The 19,421-nt window shown below is 41.8% G+C and overlaps 1 protein-coding gene across 10 annotated transcripts in view; it reads right to left on the reverse strand.

Annotated features, from left to right (window-relative positions):
• Window positions 1-816: 816 nt before the first annotated feature.
• KLHL22 (kelch like family member 22) overlaps window positions 817-19,421 on the reverse strand; it is a 28,363-nt gene continuing 9,758 nt past the window's right edge. For 3 of the 10 annotated variants that reach the window (XM_030582753.1, XM_030582751.1, XM_030582754.1), the window contains 5 exons: window positions 18,900-19,065; window positions 16,868-17,586; window positions 13,873-14,065; window positions 11,495-11,728; window positions 9,539-10,633 (listed from right to left, as the gene is read on the reverse strand). In XM_030582753.1, coding sequence (XP_030438613.1) covers window positions 10,256-10,633; window positions 11,495-11,728; window positions 13,873-14,065; window positions 16,868-17,586; window positions 18,900-19,065 — 1,690 coding nt within the window. In that variant the 3' untranslated portion in view covers window positions 9,539-10,255. Of the gene's footprint in view, window positions 1,138-3,207; window positions 3,607-5,229; window positions 5,374-6,647; window positions 6,773-6,801; window positions 6,843-9,435; window positions 9,484-9,538; window positions 10,634-11,494; window positions 11,729-13,872; window positions 14,066-16,867; window positions 17,587-18,899; window positions 19,066-19,421 lie in introns of those variants that run through there. The other 7 variants (XR_004002970.1, XR_004002969.1, XR_004002971.1 and 4 more) reach the window with 7 other exon arrangements.

A 19,421-nucleotide genomic window follows, 5' to 3' on the forward strand; every position in this document is an offset into this window, starting at 1 on the left:
AGCCTGCCTGGCGGCTAGGAGGGGCCGGCGTCCCCCGGGGTCCGCGCCTGCAGCGACAGAAAGGGAAGAGTTCAGGTCTCTCCCTCCCGCGCTACCAGAGTCACTCCGAGCGCTCCCCCTCCCTCCGCTGCTCGCAGCCCGCGGGCCGCGTCCTCAAGGGACTTTCATCCAATCAGACCGCCCCCCTCCCCCGCCCCAGCCAGTCTGTGCTTCGTGCCCGCCTTGTGTTCCAGGAGCTTCCAGCGGGACGGGGCTTGCTAGGTTCACATTCAGCGTTAACGGCACATGTGAAAACATAGCGGGGCTGCTACTGAGCGCCACCCCTCACCCGCTCCTCGGCTAGTCTAGCCCCCTCCAGACTCCCGCATCGGTATCCTGCCTCCCCGCCAGCCGCCTGCCCCCGCCCTCCATTTCCCCTGCTCAGTCCCCAACACGTTTCCCGCTGTGCACATCCCTCAGGCGTCTGTCTCCACCTAAACCCCAAGCGCCAGCCTGGGTCCGCCTGTCTATCGCCTCACAGTTTCCTCAGGAGGCCCTGGCTTCAGGCCTGTTAAGAACAAGTGGGAGCAAGGGCTCTCTTTATTGAGCTGTCTTGTCGTCGGTTAAAATAGCTTTCCCTAGATTTTAGAGCCAGAAGAGGCTACCAGGATAATCTTGTCTGATCTGTATAACACATGGCAAAGAACTTCAAGCAGATCTTAAAATAACCCATTTTCCTGCCCTTTCCTATTCCCATTCTCAGCTGAAGCTTTTCATAAAACAACCCCCCCCCTCCTGCTGCAGTATTAGCAACCCAAACATCAAGACTGACAAGTATTTTAAAACAAAATTCGGATTTGTGTATTGGCCTTCAGAGCTCTTTAAAACATCAACATTTTCAATATTTTCTTTAGAAACGTTTTTTTTTAAATGAAAGGTGAGAGGCTAACATAGTCACATGACTCCATGAACTGGGGATTTTAGAAAAACAGTGAATATTACAGGGATCACAAAAAAGTCTCAAACAGGCAAAACAACATCTGCTGTGTTCCTCCAAGAGGCAGGCACCCCTTGAGAACAGCTCACCTTAGCACAGGGGTTCTCAGACTTGTTCTGGTGACCCCTTTCACATATCAAGCCTCTGAGTGCAACTCTCCCCTGAAATATATAAAAAAGTGTTTTTAATGTATAACACCATTATAAATGCTGGAGGCAAAGCAGGGTTTGGGGTGAAGGCTGACAGCTCAAGACCCCCTATGTAATAATCTTGTGACCCCCTGAGGAGTCCCGACCCCCAGTTTGAGAACCCGCCTTAGCAGCCTAGAAGAGTCCGCTCCCAGCTCAAAGTGCCATTCCTATGAGCCACAGAAACTTTCAACATAAAGGTGGTTCCAACAAAAGACAGGGCAAAACAGCCTGAGGTTTGAACAGCAGCAAGAAGAGGAGATTATTAATCAATCAGTATGTTCCCGCCTCCACTGCCATAGTCTCAGTATATTGCTGGGTGCATGCAGCTCCATGGGACTGGCCACTTCACATTAGCTAGACAGTTGTGATGGGCCACCCAGCACAACCTCCTATTCTGAACAGTGACTAGAAGGTGCTGATACCAAAACAGAAGCCAGCCCTGGAGAATCCTTGACAGGGTCCAAAAATGGGCCATTACAGTTATAGATAAACAAAAACTGAAACCAGTGCTGCCAACGTTCACAAGCTTATGCTATTTTGGCTGGGGCTGAAGCCATGCCAGAAGGTTCAGCCCTCTAGTAAATTTCAGTTCTGCCAGAGGGCCAACCCTTCCCTCTCCCCCTCCCCTCCAAATTATCTGCCTCTCCCACTGGACACCTCCTAGGGAAGAGCAGCTGTTGCAGAAGGCACATAGAGCTCTTCCCCTCTCCCTTTCAGAAGTTGAGAGGACTTTTTGGGTAGGAGATGGATCAGCTGACACCATGATTATTTGTATTACTCTAGCACAGAGGTTCTCAAACTTCATTGCACCGTGGCCCACTTCTGACAACCAAAATTACTACACAACCCCAGGAGGAGGAATGAGCCCTGAGCCTACCTGAGCCCGCTGGCCCAGGTAGGGGATCCAAGCCAAAGCCCCACTGCCCCTAGTTTGGGGGGGGGATGAGACAAAACCCCAAAACCCAAGGGCTTCAGCCCCAGGTGGAAGCCTGTAACCTGAGCCCCACCACCTGGGGCTGAAGCTCTCGGGCTTTGACTCCAGCCCCAAGTGGTGGGGCTCAGGCTTTAGGCACAGCAAGTCTAATGCCAGCCTTGGTGACCCCATTAAAATAGGGTCACGACCCACTTTGGGGTCCCAGCCCATAGTCTGAGAACCACTGCTCAAGCATCTACAAGCAGGGAAGGAGGATAACAGAAAGAGCCTGGCAACTGAGGACCTTGCTTACTCCTCTCCTGTGAAAAATGGGTTGGCCCCTCTGTGTTCCTCCCTGCAATCAACATCCTCAGGGCTGGGAAGAGGAGAGGGGAATGAAGAACACCTAAAGCTGAAAGAAAGGTGGGGCTGGTTGAATAGGCAGACATGGGGACCACAATTAGAATTTTGTGGAGAAGCTGGAAACTCTGAACCATCAGATAGATATAGCTCCTGCAGCAGGAGCCAAAATTACCCTACTGAGAAACACACACACACGCACGTTAAACCCCCCCCAAAAAGGCAATGTAATTCTTTTAAATCTGAAACATTTTAAATGAACACAGAAAGACTTGGGGCAATAATTTTGTAGTTCCTACATTGGACCCTTTCTGCAGGACTCACTCCAACTTTAGTATCTTCTTTCACTCTGTAAACCCTGCTCCTGAGACCTGGATTGCAACATCTGGCAATTTCCCCACGTGTTTCGATCTTATATTGGCAGATGGTGCAAAATCTAAAAAGCCTCGGATGGGAAACAGGGTTTAAGTTTGTGGACCCTTAACATTGTCAAAATGGTTTAATATGGAAGATTTAAATCAGGCACTTATTTAAAAAAAAAAAAAAAAGCACTGTCCAAGAAATACCCTTACAAGATTGTGATATCAAGGTCAGAGGTAAAATCGGAGATTTTATTGCAAATTAGACATGTTTCTAGGTCCCTAAGGTACAACTGGCAACTTGTAATAGTCCAGGGGGAACTCCAAGCTTACTATTCATACATACAGAATTGCCAGTTTTGTGTAACATGGGGATTGTATGTGAAATCCAAAATCTTATTTCAAATATAGACTCTCGTAACACCTTTAATATGAAAGCATCCCAAAGTACACCACTAACTGTATGTGTATTAGTATCACTTCACCAACACTGAAATACAACCATCTCTAGGATGGAAAACAACAGCTGTTTAACAGCATATAGCAATACCAACAGAAATGATTAGGCCTGGAAGTGAAGAATGCGACTGTGAAGTTGGCTATACATGCAAAAATATTTTCTAAATTTCTAAGGAAAGTTACCTATGTGTCAGGCTTCAACTCCTATTGGTTTAAGAATTCACATCTGTCCATTCAGAATCTTTGTTTCATTCACATACGGATAGTTTAGATTGGATTGAGAAGCTCATAAAATTGCCTTACACCATTTGAAGAAGATGGGGTTTAGTCCTCTCAATGTGGTTACAGCTGAAATTCAGAAGTAACTGGGGATTAAACACTATCACATGCTAAATATAATTTGTGTATCTATAAATACTACTCCTACAACATCAGTACTTATGAGATTTTGGGACGAAAAAGAACTCCATAAATGAAAGCTGTTTTACAAATAAATTAAGCTTCATCACTGTAAGGTAGGCGAGTATTAGTAGCCCCATTCAAACAAATGGAGAAAATGGCAGAGAATTTAAGTGACTTGTCCAAGGCCACAAAAAATTAGTGGCATAGCCTGGAACAGAAAGACAGCAGTGAAGAATTCCTATTAAATTTTTACTGCATGTTTTTCCCTTTGTTATGGTTTGATTTACTAGAAAGTACATTTAGCAAGCCCATTATATAGAGAGTGCTCCTGTTTTCTTTGGATACCACCAGATTACAAAAGCAACTGAAACAAAGCTGTCAACAGGAAACACTATTTTATAACAATTTTTGGTCTAGATAGTAACATCTTTACGCTGTACAAATGCTGAACTATGCTGCAATTTTAGTAGTGCATATTATTGAACTAACTTCTAACTTGTTTCTTTGGATGAGCTCCAGAGAATACAACTTTCCATATAAAGGAGGTTTTAAAAAGCCAATAGGTTTTAAAGCCATTGTGTTCATCTGGTTTGACCTCCTGCATAAACACAGGCCATTGGACTGCTCTGTAATAACTCCTGCTTCAAGTCCAATAGCTGTAAATAAACTAGAGCATTTTTTTATTTAATTTAGAAAAAACACCACACAGAGAGATAGAGAGGGGATGATTTGTTCAAGGTCTCACAAAACAGGTCAGGTAATAGAGCTGGGAGTTAACTCTATGCACTATTACAGCCCTACCACCACTTGTTGTCTAGGCCTGTCAGCAGGGAGAGAGGTGAAATTCACCATTTTGGCAGCAAACACTCAGAACACTTTGGTTTAAAGGAGAGGAGTTTTTGTTTTGTTTTGTTTTAAAACTTTTAAAGTTTTGATTTTCAGAGAATGAAAAGGGATAGTTCAATTTTGAAATTTGGATTTTTGGGGGTAAAAAGGGGGAAACAGTTCTTCTGAAACAAACACAGAAGCAGCAGCAACCACTTCTCTTCCAAGTATGAACGTCTAAAATAGTTCCATAAACAAATCCACTAACTGCAAATCCAGCCGAATGCAAACTGTAGGCCAGGGGTAGGCAACCTATGGCACACGTGTCCAAGGCAGCACACAAGCTGATTTTCAGAGGCACTCACAGTGCCCGGGTCCTGGCCACCAGTCCAGGGGGCTCTGCATTTTAATTTAATTTTAAATGAAGCTTCTTAAACATTTTGAAAACCTTATTTACTTTACAGACAACAATAGTTTAGTTATATATTTTAGACTCAGACAAAGAGACCTTCTAAAAATGTTAAAATGTATTATTGTCACGCAAAACCTTAAATCAGAGTGAATAAATGAAGACTCGGCACACCACTTCTGAAAGGTTGCTGACCCCTGCTGTAGGCCATAGGCTGGTGTTAAACAACTAGGACTTCAATGAAAGTACTGTATAACATTTATATTACCTACTTTAGCATAACAGGAAATCTTAACGTTGGGCTTTGGCAGCCTGATCGGCATGACAATACTTACAGTAAATGCGTCCATAGGCTCCAGGTTCAGCATCTCCTTGATTTCAAAATCATCTTTTAAAAACATCAAGTCTCTGTCTTATAGGAATGCGAACAACAGGATGATGAAATCAGCAGCAAAGAAGTTATAAAGGCAGTTCAGCTTCTGTAACATCAAAGATCCAAACTATTCACTATCCTTTCCTCCATCTTTCAAAGAAAAACTCTACTTTCAGTAAGTCACCTCTTCACTTTCCTGGATCCTACCATTCATTAGCTCCCTCTTATTGCACCAAATGAGCTTGCCTTCATCTTCAACCCCAGATATAATCTTGACTTTGCCCTCATCTGTGCTCTTCCTTCCTTCCTACACTCACCTTACCGCTGCCTGTGTATCTTTAGTTCATTCTGAGGTTGGTGCCTTCTGTCATGCTACTTCCTACAACTGAACCAGACTTCCTTTTCTCTCCTCCACCAAATACCTTCTTCTGCTTCTTTCAAATCCCTTTTGTAGGAATCCTCCCTCATACATCTGCCTACTCTAGAACTACTCTTCACTTCTCCCTGTGCCAAATCCATTGCAGCCAATTGGAGGAGCATATGCTTTTCCACATTGTGGGATCGGGCTCATAAATTAACATTTTCTAGGATTTGAAAGGTACCGAGAAGAGTCTTAGGTGGTGGATCATAAGTACTTGAACAATCACCTCCAATTCTGTATTTTCAACACGGTGCAGAGATAGGCATAAGCAAAGCTCTGTCCTTAGCTCATGTAGCTTGTGACATGACACTCTGCTCTAGTTCAGTGGTTCCCAAACGGGTTCGTGAACCCTCAGTGGTTCACGAAATGTTACAGCAGGTTCTCAGGGAAAAATTCCCTAATGGTGAACAGAGCTGTCCCTAGAGATGCCACGTAGCATGGGCCCAGCAGTACGGAGCCCCTGGACTTCCAGAAACTCCTTGGAAATATTCATTTTTAGCAGGGGGTTCACGAGACACACCATTTTAGTGAAAGGGGTTCACAGGTTGTTAAAGTTTGAGAACCACTGCTCTAGTTACTATTACGATTATTGTGGCAATGATAGATTTCCTGATATTTTGAGACATCCTTAAAAATAAGCAGAAAATTATACTGGGATTCCAAATGGAAGTTCTATCTACATAACTTAATTACTGGGCCAGATACAAATAGACAACCAATCAAGTAACTCAATTATTATTCTCCTAAGCATTGTAATGCATCAATGAGATGAGCTTGTGTGTTTTTAATCACTTGATGCTGATAAAAGTATAATGCAATACTTCTATTAGTCAGAACCATTTTTATAATTTCCCCATTTCTGTATATTTCTTGTGTTATACCACTGTCCAACAGAACTCGGTGTAATTATGAATGCACTTCCTTTTTGCTCTAAGATACAAGGCTGGCGTATTCAGGAAATCAGAGGAATCAAATTTAATCACCGAAAATAGTGTCAACCTAAAATACAACAGAATCCTTACTAGTGCATGCTTTCCCATAGGAAGAGGCAAGGGCTTTTAAAGGCAGGGTTCCCATGCAGTTCCTGAAAAATTGTTCGATAGGAAACATCAGTCATGACTGAGAATATCAGTCTGTCCTCTTCTGCAGTTTTTCTGTGAAAGATGCATTATTTCCAGTAAATCAAAGCTACAAAGGACTTTCCACATTCTCTATTAGATAGCCTTCTGACTTTGAAACTGAGATTTAATTATGAACACATTCATTTGGAAAGATGCACTTATAACTAAAGTAAACCACTCCTGACTGAGTAGCTTGGGTGAAAGTACATTAAACTTCTGTTACCTACTAACGCAAAACATACCCAGATAAGATGGGTCACACAGTATTACTTTGGATCAAAGAATCCTGTGGCACCTTATAGACTAACAGACGTTTTGGAGCATGAGCTTTCGTGGGTGAATACCCACTTCCTCAGATACCTGCCCCTGGATATTTCCACTACATGCATCTGAGGAAGTGGGTATTCACCCACGAAAGCTCATGCTCCAAAACGTCTGTTAGTCTGGATCTGTAAAAGCAGCAAAGAATCCTGTGGCACCTTATAGACTAACAGACGTTTTGGAGCATGAGCTTTCGTGGGTGAATACCCACTTCCTCAGATACCTGCCCCTGGATATTTCCATTACTTGCATCTGAGGAAGTGGGTATTCACCCACGAAAGCTCATGCTCCAAAACGTCTGTTAGTCTATAAGGTGCCACAGGATTCTTTGCTGCTTTTACAGATCCAGACTAACACGGCTACCCTCTGATACTTTGGATCAGATACACTATGCACAGCTCAAAAAGGAATGATCATGGACAATGCCAAGCATGTTGTCAGTCCTTAATACTAAACAAATAATACCATCACAATATCTAATATGTTTACTTATGCACATGAAAGCTGAAGTCACCTGGCAACATCTAAAATCAGAACTTTTTACCAGCTGCTTCTTTAGCTCAGTTAAGGAACATTCACTTGGAACCTAGTATATTATTGTTTCACCTTGACCTCTTCTGTGAAATCCAAGAATTAGCCTGAAGGCCTCCTTATTTGCAATTGTATGCAATGCCCTCTACTGGTACATACATGAAAAGAAAACATGCCTCCACACGCAGCACAAAGAATCATTAACTCCTTTCTATCACAAAAGATGACAATAATATCACTTAAAAATACATGTAATTAGGATGCCACTGGCAATAATGCTTCTCCATTGAACAGAGAGATTTTCAAAACTTATCACCTTACTTTACATCAGGTCTGAACTTTAAGAGTAGAATTCTATAAAGAGATACTGCAGCAAACCAATTAAAATACAGTACTTGGTGCACAGCAGGCAATACAACAAAAGATCCACATTTAACTTAATCCCCTCATTTATTCAAAGTAGCTTTCTAGACACAGAATAAAGAGCCATTCATCTTCAATACTGAAGTGTGCCTTATTTTGAGAGAGAGAGAGGAGAGAGAGAGCGTGAGTGTGTGTGTGGGGGGGAGGTTCATTATCTTCTGAAAGTGCCTTTTCTGAAGGGGCCCCATCTGTATGGTTTTCCTGGGTCTTCCTCCATAGCCCTCTTGCTTCATGTGCTTAGCTGTATAGTGCTCCCATTTCAGGTTGCAGACAGGGCCACTGAGCTGGCTTAGGTCCAGGAGATCAAGGAGTCTCAAGTTTAAAACGAGTAGAGCTGAAAATACTGCTGTGACCCAGAAAGTTGATTAGTGTATTGAAAGAACTGCATGGGGGCCTCCTTAATCTTTTCTAGAAATCCTGTTTACCAATGTGGAATCTTCTAGATCTATTTAACAAGTCATCAGTTTCCCTTACAAAGGTTCCCTACTTGAAGTTGAAGCCAGTGGAAATTCTCTAGTTCTTTATAGTGCCCGTTCTATGTTCAATCTCCAAAGCCTCTATGTGATGGCATATTTGACTAAGATCACCTCATTCTAATTGTCACTTTGATTCTGCCCCTTCCCCTCCTTTCACTTTAACTAGGGTATTATTTTAACACCTGACAGCTAATTAACTGATAGAATTGGTTATCCTATGCCTATTCGAAAGAAGGGATTACCAAATTTTTGTATGTCAAAGCATTGGTTTCTATAGCAGCTGTTAAATTAATAATTTAACTTCAAGAAAGCTGTTAAATCAGAAGTAAATGATTTTACAAACTGCCAATAAATAAAGGAATGCTTTGTTATGCAATATTTGTTTCTTGCTCTGGTGGTCTACCATTGCTTTCCTGGCACTAATCTAGCAAATCCGGTCCTTGGACCAGGGTAATTTTCAATCCCTTCAGGGTATGTCTACATTGCCCATGTTACAGTGCGGCCGCGGCAGCACCGTGACATGGGCAGTGTAGTCACATTTTATTGCCAGTGGAGACCCTGCCTGGATAAAAAATAACCACCCTGAATGAGGGGTGGTAGCTTTATCGCCAGGAGCCACCTAAAGCACTGTCTATACTTGCACTTTTCAGTGCTAAAACTTTTGTTGCTCAGGATTGTGTTTTCTCATACCCCTGAACGACTAAAGCTTTATCGCTGAAAGTGGCAGTGTAGACCTTAGTTGAAGTTTTTTTTCCCCTTTTCCTCTTATGCCATTGCAAAACAATCTCAGCTCTTTTTCACTTTCTAAGCATATAAGTGAAGATAAAACAACAACATAACTGGGTCAAAGTAGTTACTGGTGTAACTTCACTGACCTTAATAAAGCAATGTATTTGGCCCTCCAAGTTTTAGATTGCCACATTCTGGTGGGGAAAAAACAATAACCAAATAATAATAAATAATAATAATAATAATAAATAATAATAAAAAGTTCCCACAAGGATTTATTATTTCATTTGTGAACAAATGGTATCTGTAAAAGTTCATCTGATTAAAGAGATCATAACCAGTACAAAGATCATTTTTCTAGAAGTCTTCCACCTTGTTGACAAAGCCTGCAGTATAGTAATTCAGAAGCGGGAGTCAGATCACAGTTTCTAAGCTGTTATGAGGATGGCTGCATGCCCAGATGAGAGGAGGGTTCGAACCAATGTTCTTGCTGCTGTCACTGCTACAGCGAACTCACTGTTCTTGCTGCGTGACCTATACAGCGAACTGACAACTGACACAGGGGGCAGACACTAGGTTGTATCTTCCTGGCCGTGAGGTTTTATGCTGGCGGGATCATTACAGAGGAACAAGGAAGTGATTTCATGCTGAAAGTCTGAAGCAAAGGAGCTAGCCAACCTAGATCTTTTGTGCTTCTTTTGTCCATGCTGTGGGTTAAAAAGAGGCCCCTTCAAAGGACAAAAACCTCTGCCTTTTAATTGAAAAAAAGAAAGTTCTTTGGTTGCTTTCACACTGCTGCTTTGTGGCAAATAGAGAGAATGCAGATGGCCTTTTGTAGAGAACATTTAAGTTTCCAAATGTTTAAATATTGATTCAATGTATGTTATTTCAAAGACATTAAAAAGTTTCTAAACAATTTCCCCAAGCCTTAATTTCCTACCCTCCCTGAAAAAAATCCTCAGGTCCTTAATCTTCACTTGAATTGTCAAATTCCTCCCAATCTGACACACTCATAACCTCAGAAGCAAAGTCTGGGAGAGGCTGTAGTCGGTCTGGGTTCCATTCTGGAGTCCACCTCTCTGTGTCCATTAGAATAGCCCTAGGCAGAGTGAGGACACAGGCAGCCATCCCAGAAATATCATCCTCCAACTGGGGACCTTCCTCCCAGCAATCTCTCTCAGCTTCATAAATATGGACATAGTCCATCCGGATCCCTCGATTGTGGGATCTGCCCCCCAAAACATAGATTCTATTGGCTAAGACAGCAACACCTGGCTCTCCATGCCCTGCAGGTAGAGGGCATACATTTGTCCATTGATCAGTACTTGTGCTATAGCAGGCAACCTGTAAGAATATAAAGAAATAAAAGACGCAAGGCAACTTATTCCTTTAAAAAAAACATTAAAAATGTCTACATGTAATGGGTGTCTGCCATAGTGTACAATATTATTACATAGTTGTACAATATTATGACACAATGAGTATTATGTGTAAATGTCAAAGATAAATCCCAACATTGCTAACTTTTTCTACTACTGATTCATTTTAGTAGAAATATCTAACAAATGTGTTTCTCACAATTCTATGCCACCACAAATGCTAAAACTCAATTGCTCCCAATCAAGTGCTAACACCTCCACCTTCCTCAAGACAGTCTCTGAAACAGTTATGCATTGCTAGCACCAAAGCACTTGACATATCAAAAAAATGCAAGTGTGGGGATAGTGGAAAATAAATTGAATTAAAATCAAAACTTTTGGATGATAATTGACTTACTGTCATGTAATTCGTTTAAAAATATAACAACTCTTTTAGTTTTAATGAAGCTGCTGCAGAGTTTCTGGTCTGCCACACCAGAGTGCTACAGAATTTAGATGTGCTTTGCTGGAAAACACCTAGAAAACTTAGTTGCTATTCCCAAGGCACTGCTCAGTTGGATGTCCACTACCCACCACTGATTTTTTTTAAATTACAAGAAGCCAAAAAGATTAAGGGTTTTAATATTGGTGGAGTTAGATAGAATGCACGCAGGGGTGGGAGTAGTAAGTAAAGCATTGCAATGTTTGTCAGTTAGATAGAGGAGAGGCAGTCCAGTAGTTAGTATGGGGCTGGTAGTTGTGTGATTATGCTCAATGGGAGGAAGGTATGATGATACAATGCGAGTGTCACATGTCCAGGCAGGAAACAGCCATTACATCATCTTACCTGGTGAACATCTCTCCTATAGCCAGAGTCATTGTTGCTACCTCCAATCACGTACAGCTTTCCCAGGAGTGCAGCCATCCCATGCCAGGCACGTCTGACTGGACCATCAGCTAAGCTGTCCCAGTGATCAGTCCCTGGATCATAACAGTGTAGTTCCTTCAAATAATCATCTCCTCTCCTCCCACATGTAATATACATCTTTCCATCCAGTGCTGCTCCAGCATGTGCATACACCTACACCATCACAAAAAAAGGCAAAGAGGGGGATGACAGGTTTCATTTTTTGTGTTTCCTCCATCTTCAAGCACAGTAAGTATGGAATATAAATCTCCTGGCAATACATGACATCAGAGATGGTGTCTTCCTCTGATTACTTAGATGCTAACATTTGGAAGGATTCTGTGTACGCTATTATTCCATAGGTGTGCGGATCAGTCCTTGAACTGAAATTAAATAGAATTTCTCTGATTCCTCTACAGCTGCAGTGCTTTCATGTTTCTTATTGCAACTGAATTAGCACCTCATCAATACCATTTCTTTCCTCCCTTGTCTTTTTTGAAGCCCTGTGTGGAAATTAAGTCTAAGGCCTTGGCTACACTGGCGCTTTACAGCGCTGCAACTTTCTCGCTCAGGGGTGTGAAAAAAGCACACCCCTGAGCACTGCAAGATACAGCGCTGTAAAGTGCCAGTGTAAACAGTGCCGCAGCGCTGGGAGCAAGGCTCCTAGCGCTACAAGCTAATCCCCAGGAGGAGGTGGAGTACATGCAGCGCTGGGAGACCTCTCTCCCAGCGCTGCCGCTGCGACCACACTCACACTTCAAAGTGCTCCCGCGGCAGCGCTTTGAAGTTTCGAGTGTAGCCAAGCCCTTACAGAAGTTTTAACAATGTTATCAGAAAGGCAGAATACCCTAGTGGATAAACTTGAGCAAGTCATAAGACCTGGGTTCTGTTTCCAAACTAATTTGTTATTTGTAACCTCAGGCAAGACATTTCACCTCTTGGTGCCTCCATTCCCCCATCTGTAAAATGGGAATACTACTTACGTGTTTGTAAAGTGACTTGATAAGAAGCATTGTAAAGTGATTTTACTTTGTATTGTTAACCTGCTACAAAACTTAACTTATAGTAGGATTCAGCATAATTCTTGAAAAGGTGAATTAGAATTTTACTTCTCTTTCCTAGCCAAAATGGTCATCAAGAATTTTTGCATGAAGTTTTAATTTATGTCCTCCTTGTTTTGTGACAGTCTCTTAGAGACCTAAAAACAGGACTTCTTGGGTGTTTAATTAGAAAACTTAGAAGGATAAATACTATGTAAGTGGCTGTTCAGTGTGTCTTATCTCAAAAGAGCACAGTGGTCTCAATTTAGTTCACTGAGAGCTGATGGCCACATCACATAAAGCTCCACCACCGGCACCCTTGTTTGATGGTCACATCACATAAACCTCCACCACTGCCACCCTTGTGTGCAGTCTCAGAATAGTGGCCAAGGACTGAATGGGCCATAGAGACTGACTTACCCTATCACCCTACAGATGGTCCCTTCATATCAGGGCTGAGACGGGGGAAGCTTGCACTACTGCTGCCCAAGCTGTATCCATTCTGGGAATAAACAGAGGCCTTCAGTCTCCAAGGCTATGAATCAGGCACCTTTCACAAGCATGAAATTGTTAATTTTTTTTTGGTAAACAATAATAAAGTTAACATTTACAGGAGGAAACTAGTAAGAAAAACAGGAAGACGAGCACCTAATTTCAATGGGAGGTCATAAGTACATTGTCCCTGGTACTCATACACTTAGGGATTTTTTCCCTCTCTGCCCATACCAATTTTGGGCTTGATCCAGAGACATACAGAGCACCTGCAACTCTGACTAAACTGATGGGACTTGCAGGTGCTCAGTACTTCTCCAGATCAGAAACTACATTTATTTATTTAAGAACTACTTTTCTTTGGAAAGTATAATACAAACTTCCAACTTCTATGGAGCTACCACTTCAGAACATACCTCTCAACCATTCTCACAAAGAGGTATACTGGCTTAATATTACACCCAAACTAATCTCTGTCATGCACATAGGACATTTACCTTGATCGTATGCAAATGGAAAATTAATGTCTCAATTTGATTTTAATTATTAAAGCCTAGCATTTTATATCAGTTAGAGAGAACATACCCATGACAAAGAAGCAGATCCAGTGATATTTTAAGCATCCTTCTTACAATTTTTTGTCCCGTACACAAAGGCGACTGAAAGCCACCAGAATTTTTGCAGATTGAGAGGCATGCTTGAGAAAAGTAGCAAAAAGCATTTAGGAAAGATGAAGGCAAATACTAAGGGAGCTTATTAGCATTTCCTGGCATGTGCATTCCTTACCTCCTTCCTCAGTGGTGCCATGTATTCCCACGTGTTGGTTTTTGGATCATACCTCTCTACCTCCCTTAGGTCTTCATGATAGTCTCGCCCTGCGACAGCATATATATATTTGTCCACAACACAGACACAGAGGTCAGCATGCTCTTGCTGCAGGGACTGGATCTGGAACCATTTGTTGTGTCGTGGGTCGTACCTTGCAAAGGAACATGACCAAACTGGGTTACCAACACAAATCCACCACAGAGTACTGAGACATGGACACTGTCATTGCTGGAACATGGGTTAGCACCACATAGATCTAGACCACTGACTTCTCTTTGGCCCAAATTCAGCTTCTCTGTAAGTAGGTGCAATTCACTAGAGTGAAATTTGCCCATTCATATCAAAATATATTTATCAGCTAAGTTTTTATTCTGTTTTGAAGAAGAACACATTAGCAAATATAATCATGTTGTATAAGTCTACTGTTTCCAGTATCCTTTGCACCACTGCCAGTCTACATACCATCAACCTTGCTAGTCTGCAATCATTCCACAATGTAAAAATTGGCTAATAATAGCACAAAGATTGTATCTGGGAATTTGAGAGGCCAGAAAGGGCATGAACATTTGGAGCGTCGATTTGTTCAGGTATCTGCTGGTAAGAAGGTATTTGGACACACTGCAACTCATATTCCTCATAGTGGTATGAATATAATGTAATTATGACATAATTATGATGCACCTTGTACTGAATGTGTCATGTGAGATCTCATTGGAAAAGTTACAATTCGTTGAATACAATTATCCTGTTTGTAGTCATGTATCATTTTTGTATCTGGAGTTATGAATATTGACTATGCATCTGTATTTCAAATGTGGTTACACCTGGGTGACGCCCACTAGGAAAGATGCTTCCAATCTAGACAGCTGATTTTGAAGGGCCTATTCAAGATAATGGTCCATTAAGAAAACAATAGGCTTTGAGAGAAGCTTATCCAGTACCTGGTGAGCCTCCCCAAAAATGCTTCAGCCAGCCTATGGATAAGGGCTGCTATGACTCAGCAAGGCATGCAAGGGCATATGACCAAACCACATCATAATGAACTCCATTTTGGTACCTGTATTTTTCCACAAACTTAGATGGAAACTTGGCTTGGAACAAAGAGTTCCTACCATATGGAAAGGCTATAAAAGATGGGGATTGACATCACTTCTGGGTCTCACTCCCTCCACAAGAGCACAACTGACAAACAAAGACTGAAATGGGAGAAGTACTGGTTCCAGGTTAAAGGGATTTCTAGCTTGTGTATGGCAACTTGGTGGACTACTTGTATACTGCTGATTCAAATCCTATCTAGTATATTGAGCTTAGTTTATGTTTTTGTTTAATTTCCTAGGTAACCAGATTTGATCTGTTTGTTATAACTTAAAATCTATCTTTCTGCAGGTAATAAACTTGTTTTATGTGTTATTGTAACCAGTGGGTTTCTGAGTGAAGTGTTTGGGAAAATCTCAGCCTGGTTACCATATCTTGTTGCATATCTTCCCCACAGCAAGGGTGAAGTCTATTAATGAGCTTGCACTATACAGATCCCTGTGCAGTGCAAGACAGTATAATTCTGGGTTTATATTCCAGTAGGAGTGAAAGGCTGGGGAGCTGGGAAATTGGCTGGTGCTTATATAATTGATCCTTGAGTAGCTTAGGTATTCTGGGTGTGTGGAAATTGTGTTGGGTGATAACAGTCCCTGTAGAGGCTGGCTGCATATCAGCAGAACAATGTCAGAAAGGCCAACCTAGTTCAATTGTTAGGGGGAACAGAGGTTCCAACGGCTCCAAGACTGCACCCCCGGGGGGGGGTGACAACCCATCACAGGTACTTCAACCTTTTCAACGTTAGCTTTCATCCCTAAATATCAATTCCAGATAAATATGGAAATCTTAATTACAGGAGCAGCCTGAATGCAATCACAGGAACTTAAATTCATCTTGCATGTGACAAACATAAGAACAACTGGACTAAAACCTATAAAAATCACAAGTTTGCAGACAAAAGGGTGTTGTCAGACACAGGGCTTGTAATACACCTGTTTAAACATGTAAGGGGCATTAAAATCTAGAAAAAAGCCTGATCTCAACGGAACTTTAAAAAAAAAAAAACCTGTTACCAGGCTCAACTGTAATTTTCTAACTTAAAATTTAAGATTTTTTTTTACATCATTATTTAGTTGTGATTCAATCTTGGGAAGTAGCAAAATGCTCATTAATGGCATTACACACCAATTCAAAATAATCAACCAATGGTACAATTGTGTTTGAAGTGTTTCATAGCTGTGCTCCTTAAATCACTTCCCTTTTATATCAGATTTGCATATACTACAACTTTGAATTCACTAATTCACTGCTGCAGACCATCATTCTGACATTTCCCCTCTGTCTAAGAAGGGAGGAAGAGTTCTCTCTTCAGAAACAGTTAACGATCTTCTATTCCTGCCCTATTCAGGCAAACACACAAGACTTCATACTTATATACAGTAGCACATCTGACTTCAAAGTGCTATAAAACCAGTAACCTAATTAGGCCTCATAACGACCATCCGGGGTGGTAAATATTATCCCCATTTTACAGATTAGAGAAGTTAAAAAAAAAAATCAACCGAGGTAACAAAGGGAGTTTGTGTCAGAGCCAAGATCAGCATACAGGAGTTCCTGGCTCCCAATCCCATGCTCAAAACTCAAGAATATTTTACAACAACTCAGAGCTGTTGTGTAACGTTGCTACATTTGATTTCCCCCTTGTGGTTGATTAGCAAATGAAGCAAGCACAAACAGAAAGCTTCTTTCTTTACAATCAGGTTGTTCTTCCTTAGTCCTTGTAGTTTATTTCAATGAGGTCTCAGTACAATTCCCAACTTTTCTGGCCAGCTATCATGTGCACTACAAAAATGACTGCCCGACTCAGGGAATGGTAACTGGCTGGTAAAAAATAATGGTGGTAGAAGTAGTCTCCTCTTACCTCCAACACCTGGACTCTGCTCGAAAACCTTGTACGTTGTTATCTCCCCCAATCAAGTATACAAAGTTGTTGAAAACAGCGATTCCTTGGTTGGACATTCTGGGGGCTAATGCAGCAGTAAAGTGCCTCCACTCTCCCAATAAGGGGTTCAAGTACTTGGCTTGGTCACTGAGGGCTGTGGATGGAGTAGAGTGCATCCCTCCAAAGCCCACTACACAGTGGAACTCTGACCTCACCTGCGTCTGTGAGCTCTGAAGCATGGGTTGAAGACATTCATTCTTGTGGTACATTAGTGCATCAGCTACAGTCTCTCTTAATGGACATGGGCTTAATTTGTCATGGAGCCTCTGCAGGATCTGGAGCTCCATCAGGGGGAAGCGGACTGTTTCCAGTAGCTTAGGAGGCTCCATCAGTGAGACCTGATCTGTCTCTACCTGTTCTAGGGCATAATGGTACAGAAGCGCCCCTTCATAAACCTCATTCTCACAGTTGACCTCCAAGAGGTTGCTGCTCAGTAGGGAGTAGACCTTCTCCAGGGGCAGCTGGCGGTATATCTCTGTCTTTGAGAAAGCTACAAAGTTCTTGAGAATGTAGGAGTCCAGCTGCTCATTCAACTGATTCAAGTCAAAGAGGTCAGCTAATTTGTATACATCCAGGATGTTCTCTTCATCCACCCAGGACATGAGAAAATCACAACAGAACTTAATAACTTCTGGAATCTACAAGAGACAAAGCAGATTGTTTATTTCAGTAAAAAAAAAAATGGTCTTACATTGGAGAGACCAGATTCATAAGAGTATGGAAGACCCAAGCTGAAGAAATTGTAATAAATTGCAGGGAACACCTGTCACCAAGAAGGCTGACAGTGGTCTCTGACTGTTATCAGTACTGGCTGAAAATAAAAACCGATAGATTGAGTACTGTTGACCATGACTTTCACCAAAGATGACGTGAATATGATCCAATGTGAGTTTGTAGATTAACAGAATATAGTTCTTCTGTTTCCAGACAGATTAACCAGTGTGCAAAAGGCACAACAGGATAGTAATTGGGCTGTATCATTCAAATGCAGAGGAAACCTTTTGCAAGGAAAGCTAATGTATTTCACGAAGTTTACTGAGTACAGTATGACATTGCTTCTGGACACCAGGAGATAGCAGGAAATTTCTTTGCTATACATGACAAACTTCTGTTGACTCCACAAAGGCTAACAGAGTAAATGTCTAGTGAGTAAGTAATCTAATACCACAGCATGTATAGTGTGGAAAATAAAAGAAGCAAAAAAACTGTCTTGATGGCAAAACAAGAGCCATTATAATTGTAGCAACTGGGATCACAGTTCTACCCACAGTGGGTCTGTGAATCAGCCTTTATACTGCAGATGAGAGCCTGCAGCACCAAAACAGTTTCAGAAGAAGGAAGTCAGGTCCTTTAATGTAGATCATAATGTAGGAACTCTTAACAGAATCTCCCTTGAGGAGTTACTAAGCAGGAAAGGGGTTACTGAGCACATTGGGGAAGTCAACCACTTATAAAAGAGTCACACTCTGGATAAAATGGTGAAAAGTTATAAATAAAAACATAAAACTACTTACATAAACACCACATCCATCCAAATCCAGTTTATACACATCTCTAGCTACTTACAAACCCCTGGTCTACACTACAAACTTACGCTGGTATAACTACGCCACTCAGGAGCATGCAAAATCCACATGTCTGAGCATCATACCTAATCCCCGGTGTAGACAGTGTTACGCCAACGGGAGGGCAGATGGAGTAGCGTCTTCACTAAGTGCTGCAGTTGCACCACTGCAAGTATAGACAAGTCCTTACTCCATAGTTTAGCGCATTCAGAAAAAAGTTCTAGTCAAATCCATATATGTAGACAGAAAAGCCCCTGCTCCTTTACTCCTCCTCTATTGTGTTTGTTCATCTCTCCAACCTCTCCCATTTATTCCCCAGAGCATCCCCATTCCTTATTGGTCCCATTCTTCCCTGTGTCTTCTTGCGCCATCTCCCAATCCCTCACCTGAAGCTGGCAGGCAGCAGTTAGCGTTTCTTGCACATTGTTCAGGCTGAGTTCCAGTTCAGAGGTGTATATGAAGTTTAGGATTTTACACATAGCATTGAAGGAGACTCCATGAATACGAATCTCTTCCTGTTCCATCTCTTTTAGACCACCAGCAAACATTCCTCTGTAGAAAGAAAAAAGTACACGCTACACTGGAGATGTACCAAAGCTATGCACAGTTCAATCCAGCTTAGCCATATTGTTCTGGGGACATCCAAAACACTCAGTCAGATGGATAACTGGACAGATAGCTTTCCAAAACCTCTATGCCTTTCCCCAAATCCAGTACTCCAGGAAATATGCTGGGCAATACAGTTTGGAACTGGAAACCCAGAGCACAGCCTTTTCAGAATGCAGTGAAGAGACACCAGCTAGCTGTCTCTGAAAATCCAGAAGGCATAGTTAAGGTTGGGTTAACCAGTGCTTATCTGTACACATACTCTCCTTGTGCATCCTTGCATTAGTTTAACCTATAAATTG

The sequence above is a fragment of the Gopherus evgoodei genome, chromosome 13, assembly GCF_007399415.2.
Source record: "Gopherus evgoodei ecotype Sinaloan lineage chromosome 13, rGopEvg1_v1.p, whole genome shotgun sequence".
NCBI classification, from domain to species: Eukaryota; Metazoa; Chordata; order Testudines; family Testudinidae; genus Gopherus; species Gopherus evgoodei.